General features: G+C 52.4%; 1 protein-coding gene across 1 annotated transcript in view; it reads right to left on the bottom strand.

The window, feature by feature from the left end:
• The window catches only part of IGSF21 (immunoglobin superfamily member 21), a 277,720-nt gene extending 274,934 nt beyond the window's left edge, over window positions 1-2,786 (bottom strand). The window contains exon 1 of the mRNA XM_019807625.2: window positions 2,690-2,786. Within this exon, the coding sequence (XP_019663184.1) occupies window positions 2,690-2,786 (97 nt within the window). The remainder of the gene's footprint in view (window positions 1-2,689) is intronic.
• Between the last annotated feature and the right edge of the window lie 3,803 nt (window positions 2,787-6,589).

The following is a 6,589-nucleotide window of genomic DNA, read 5'->3' as shown; positions in this document are numbered from 1 at the left end:
TTCCCCCAGATTCCCCTCCTCACAACTCTTCCTGCCCTTAGCTTCGCCACCCACCCCCAGCTGACCTAGCACCCTTGACCCCCAGAAGCCAGCTCCGTCTGATCCCCCTCCACCTAATCCCTTCCCTGGGGTCACACCCCCCCCCACCCCCAGCCTGAAGGAGGGAGGCAGCTTCCCTTGAGAGCAAGCGATTCCAGTGAGCGGAGCAGGCAGGGTGTGCCCCCCCCCAGGACTGGCCTCGCCACCTATTAATGCTCTTACTGGGAAGGATTAGGGGTATCAGTCTTCTGAAACTTCCCAAATTATGGATGGCTTCCCCCAGGTACCGACAAAAATGTTATGTGTTGTCCTTTCTTCCAAGAATAGCCACATTCTTGAATCCAGCCCGGAATGGTTAAGGAACTGGCTGTTTCCTCCTGGCAGAGACCACATTTTCACCTTTTTGGCAGGCCTGACACTTTTTCCCCAGGCCTGAGGAGTGAGGTTTGGGACTTGTATCTCATCTCACACACACACACACACACACACACACACACACACACACACACATACACACACACTGAGCCTCAGGCCTAGCTGTGAGCCTTAAGGTCCCCTGGGAGAGGTTTTGCTGGCAGTGGGGAGAGGTTAGATGGGGTTCAGAGCATGGAACTTTACCCCTGGCAGGGGATATCCCCCCCTGGCAAGCTGAGGCCCAGAAAGACCATCAAAGCCAGGGGCAGTACTGGACTCAGAATCCAGGCCTCTGGGCTCTTAACCCAGTGTTCTTTCTAGGACATTCTGTTGAGAAATCCCAGCTTCCTTCTCTGTGGAGAATTCCCAGCTCTGTCAGGTTGCTGCCTAAGAGCTTTTGCCCTGTTTACCTGAATTGGCAATGGGTACGCAGCCAGTGGCATCTCCAGCAACCCTTTGAGGGGCTGCAGGGAGTGAGATGGGCAGTGGGTGGCTGCTAAGCGGTCTCTTGGCTAGCCTCGAGCAGAGATGCCCCATGGCGGGAAGCTGCTCCCTCCATCTGCCCTCTGGAAGCCTCACAACAGGGCTTCCCAAGGCAGCCTTGCAGCAGCTCACGCCCACCAGCCCAGGGGAAGGAGCGATTTGCATTTATGAAGATCTGAAAGTGTATGTTCACCTGACAGGCTTTAGAATGATCCTCTCAGTAAAATAATAATAATGATCGTAATAAACCCTTATAAATAGGTGTTTGATTACAGTTTGTCCCTACGTGGGTATTTTTTTTTTTTTTTTGAATCAGACTAATTGGCTGCCAGGCTGATTGGGCTGGATGTGCCCCCCCCCCCCGCTGGAGTCTTAGGCCCTTCTCCCTTTGGCTGCCTCTTCTTTGCTCCACCTCGCCCCCACCCACCCAGGTCTCCCCTTCTCCAAGTTGCTGAGGGGCAGCTGAAGGTCACCTCTCCCCCACACCCTCTCTGTGGGCTGCCTCAGCCTCGTCACGGGGTGGGGTCCCTGACTGCTGTCTCCCTACCCCTCCACCTCCTCACCTCTGGCCCAGAAAAGAGCCAACATAGCCCATCCATCCCAGGGGCTAAGCCCTCCGTGGAAGAGCCTTCCTGGCTGGGGAGCAGCGGCAAGCTGGGAGGACCCTCACATTGGCACGCTGGTCTGAGTTCCACGGGCAAAGTCAGGCGTCACTACTGATGGGCATTACTACTTTGCTGGCCCAACTGCAAATCAGAGAGCTGCCAGGCAGGTGGACAGGCAACAGTTTGCCAGGTGAACGCCTGCACAGGCAAGGCTTCCTGTCTGCACTATGGTAGCCCAGCCATTAGAGAGGAAATCCAGACATCGGTGGGATTCCAGCTCCTCCACCACCACCCCCCCCACCACCCCCGTGAGGGCCCCTCCCAGCCTTGGTCTGGACCAGCTGGGAGAGAAATCCCCAGGGAGCGGCAGGGAGGGGCACTAGAGTTGCCTCCATGATGCCAGCTGTGAATGATACCTGGCCAGAGGCTAGCAAGGAGGAAGGGAGCCTGATAGGCAAGGGAGGGTTGCCTCCTAGGGCCAAGGATTGGGCCAGGGCAGGGTGGGGGAGATCTCCATGAACCCTCCTTCAGCACCAGGACTTCCAAATCATCCCCACTGTCTTGTAACATCGCCCTGTATTATAATCATTAGTCTTCCTGGCCAGTGCCTGGCACATAGTAGGCCCAGAATAAATATTTGTTGGAAGGAGGGAAGGAAGGAGGGAGGGAGGGATGGATGGATGGATGGATGGATGGATGGATGGATGGATGAATGAAGTCAGGGTACTTTGTCCTATCCACCGTATTCCTCAGCTCCTTGGGTGCGAGGCTGGCACTTAGCAATTCCTAGCAGGCCTCCTGTGGCAGTGAATCTTTTCAAAGATCCAACAGCCCCCTGGATGGTGTGCTCGGAGAGAGGGCATCCTGCCCAGGTGCACAGTTGGTTTTCCCAAAGGGGCGGGGCGGTGCAGTGTGTGTTTATTACCATATGGTAATTGTTGGTAGTAATAACGCTAGCTCCGCACACCGTCTCCTGGGAAAGCCCACTCCTCCAACTCCTGCTTCATAAACACAGCTTTGGTGCCTTTCCTTTTGCCCCAGAGAAAGGCCTATCTGAAGCACAGGGAGGCACGGTAGGCAGAGGGCACAGGGCGTCATAGCAAAGGAAAGGTCACCCCGGGGCAGCTATAGGCTTTTAACTTGCTTACGGTCCCTCTCTGTTTCTGACTCCTGGTGGATTCGCTGCCAGTGCAGGGCCTCCACTTTGCAGTCCCTGTACTCAGACCCACGGGTCCCGCGGGACATGCATCCTTCCTGGGCACGGGGCGGAGCAGGAGCCCTGGACCTCCTGGCAGCGGGAGCTGTGACTGTCTGCCCCCACCTCCCTCGGTCCATGGTTACTGAGCCAGGCTCTCCCAACAGAGGGCACCACAGCACAAAGCAAATTCCTCTTCTCTGGACCCTAGGGAACACCCCCAGAGGTCAAAGAGACCCCTCTGTGACCCCATGGCATGTTTATTTCCAGGAGAGGGGAGGAATACGCATAACATGACCTCCCCCAGCCTGGCTTCCGAGGGGATGGGCTCTGCTGCTTTGGGGAAGGACACCCTGTGGCCTTTGATTCTAATCGTGAGAGTGTTAAACATTTACATGAGGGCTTCTCTTAGCCAGGCACCGTTAAAGTAATCAACGAGGACAAGAATCTTCACAATGACATATGAGGTGGGTACTGTCCTTATTTGTGTTCCAAAGATGAGGAAGCTAAGCACAGGCATGCTAGGGAAGCTGTCCCCTACAACACAGCTTATTAGAGAGCCAGATTGGAACCCAGGGAGAGGCCAGAGCTCGGAAAAGCCTTTTCGGGCCAAGATGCACAAATGTGCACAGGACCTGCACAGGTGCACGCACACCGCCCCCCGCCCCCGCCAGGAGCCAGGATTTGGTTGGGAAATGAGATACAAAAACAAAACTCGCAGGAGCCCAGCGTGTTCCATACAACCCACCCCCCCATCCCAGGTAAGAGCCCTCTGTGGCGGCTTCATTTATGCCCAATGTACAGATAAGTAAGCTGAGTCTCAGAGGTGAAAAGAATGACCCAAAGTGGCCAGGGTAGAGGGATGCTGGATTCTGGGGCCAGGGATCTAGTGGGGGCCTTTCCCAGGCTCCACCCCAAGATCCACACATTCTCTCTCTCCTCTCCGGCCCACCCCTCCTCGCCTCTCCCCTCCACACACTCACACAGTCCTCCGGCTCCTTCCTACCTTGCCCTCTGCCGCTCTGTGCTGGGAATTAAACATCCATCAGGCTGCATCCCAGACAGGACCGAGTTTTTTATTGTTTGTTTAAATTAAACACGACTGAAAGTGACGCCTTGACACTGGTGACCCAAATCGATATGGAGTCAGCCGCTTGGAATTAAGTCCACCGCTGCGTCTTTAATGGACCTCAGCCCCACCTGAACTCTCCCGCTCCTGCTCCGAGGGCTTCCCACGGGAGGACCCCAGGGCGTTTCCCTGGGGAACCTGAGGCTATGGGCTGCTGAATGGGCTTCAGCAATGCAAGTCCAGAGAGAGGAGCTGGGCCACGTGGAAGGAGCCAAGGACAGGAAATGCAGCCCCAGGGACCTGCTCAGGCAGAGAGAAGCAGGCCAACACTGGGTCCCCCAACCATTTGTTTTGCAAGTTTGCAATAAACATTTCTTGAAATGCTGCATATTAGGTCATTCCCCACTTCTTGGAGATTTACAATTCACAGGAGCATATTAAAGGCTATGAGAAATCCTGCAGAGCTTTTCAGTTTTGTTTTGTTTTTTTAAGATTTATTTATTTATTTATTCAACAGAGATAGAGACAGCCAGCGAGAGCAGGAACACAAGCAGGGGGAGCGGGAGAGGAAGAAGCAGGCTCACAGCGGAGGAGCCCGATGTGGGGCTCGATCCCACAACGCCGGGATCACGCCCTGAGCCGAAGGCAGACACTTAACAGCTGTGCCACCCAGGTGCCCCAGAGCTTTCCAGTTTTATTTCCTTGAAACCCCAACTGTTTGGCCTCAGAACTCTCTTTGCATAAATACCTATTAACATCTCATAAGCAAGAGTTGTGGAGATCATGGAAGGATGGGAGAGGTTGCTCCGGCCCTGGACAAGCCTCCTGGATTATCCTAGTAGTAATAGTAGCAGCAGTCGTAATCATAACCACGATCACAGTCGTATGAAGAACAACCACCACCACCAATTGATGGCATTCATTGAGGGCTTACTATGGGCCAGGCTCTGTTCGAAGTGTTTTGCCTGAACTAGTTTATTGAACCTTCTCCATAACCCTGGGAGGCAGGTTCAGTTTTGAACCCCAATAGAATAAGACAAAGAAACGGAGGCACAGAAGTGAAGCTCCTTGCCTAAGGTCACGTTGCTTTTACGTATTTCAGGGACTGTAACCAAATGAGGATGAGGACCACAGCTGATTCATCTCTGCGTTACACTCAAGAAGGTGTTGGATACATAGATGGAAAGAAGAATGGATGAATGGAAAGATGGATGGGTGAGAGGATGGATGGAAGGATGGATGGATGGATGGATGGATGGATGGATGGATGGATGTGAGTATTATTGAGTGGAGAGATGGATGGGTGGATGGGTGGGTTGGTGGGTGGATGGAGAGATGGTGGATGGATGGATGGATGGATGATGGTGAGTGGGTGTGTAGACAGATGAATTAGAGAAAGGATTGATGGGCGGATGAGCACATGGATGAAGGAGTGGGTAGATGAATTAAGATTAGAAAGCATCAGCAAGATTTGACTTTTTCCTGTGTCATTGAATTTGCTAAGTATGAGAGACCTGGACTAACAGGTACTAGTAATAGAAGGTACCAACAAAGGTAGTCAGGCACAGAGGCTAAGAGCATGGGCTCTAGAGTTGGCCTGCCTAGTTCCAAATCTCGGCCTTGACACTCAAGAAAATGACTGTTGAATGGATAGAAGGGAGGAAGGAGGGGGGAAGGAGAGAAAGAGGGATGGATGGAGGGAGGAAAGGAAGAAGGGAAGGAAGGAAGGAGGGAAGGAGGGGGGAGGGAGGAGGGAGAGAGGGAAGGAAGGAGGAAGGAGGGAAGAAGGGAGGAATTGCTGTAAGAACTCAAACACATTATTTAACCTTCTTGTGCCTTGATTTCTTCCTCTGTAAAATGGGGATGGGGATAAGAGTACCAACCTCATTCCATTGCACTGATTAAATAAGGCGATGCTTTAAATGGTATAAGCACTCAATAAATATTAGCTATAACAATGATTACCCACAGAGGCAGCCGCATGATGCTATAATTACCCCCACACTGCAGTTCCTTCTTTTCATCCGTAGCTTCCTGCACTCTGCATCGGAGAGGGGTGGATGAAGACTCCAGGGTCAAGAACTCAAGAGACTCAGCGTATGGTTGCCGTGACCACGAACCAAAGAAAAAGGTCAGTGAGAGCTGGATCGGCAATTCACTTCTCTTCTATGACATTCTACAGCATCTATCATTCTATTTCTGCTTTGGACTCTTGACTCCATGCTGTCAAGTTGGACATGGGGTCTTCTGAGGTCACCCTTAGAGCGGCCCCTTCGCTCTTTTCCTTGCCAAACGGCAATACCACCCATAGACAACAGGTGGCGCCATCTAATATGTGATTTGTTCCATTTTTACAACCTTTGTAAGTTTGAGGGCCTATATTCTGTAAAACGAAATCAGCTTCCCGTTTCACCAATTTGCTAAGCTTTAGTATAATCACAGTGAGGCACACTGTCAGAGAACATGCGGACTTAAACTCCCTAGTTAGTTATAACTGTGATGGGTCCATAGTACTGCAGATGAGGAAATTGAGACCCAAGGCAAGATTGTCAGCTCCCTGCATTCTCCCGGTCGGAGGTGTGCATTGTCTGTACTGCACAGTGAAGACGTATCTCTCCAGGTGATTCACCTGTGTGTCTTGTCTTCCCAAGCGTTTCACTTTACCCCTAGGCACCTCCAGTGCCACCGTGCTCAGGCCTGGGTCCCACGGTTCTAAAGGGGCCAGGAAGCAAAGAAGGAAGGTCTAATTAGTCAGACTAGTCCTTCAGCTGGGAGTACAAAGGT

This window comes from Ailuropoda melanoleuca, chromosome 11 (genome assembly GCF_002007445.2).
Source record: "Ailuropoda melanoleuca isolate Jingjing chromosome 11, ASM200744v2, whole genome shotgun sequence".
In the NCBI taxonomy this organism is placed as follows: Eukaryota; Metazoa; Chordata; class Mammalia; order Carnivora; family Ursidae; genus Ailuropoda; species Ailuropoda melanoleuca.
The sequence above is the reverse complement of the archived record's forward strand: the minus strand, read 5'-3'. Positions and strand labels throughout refer to the sequence as shown.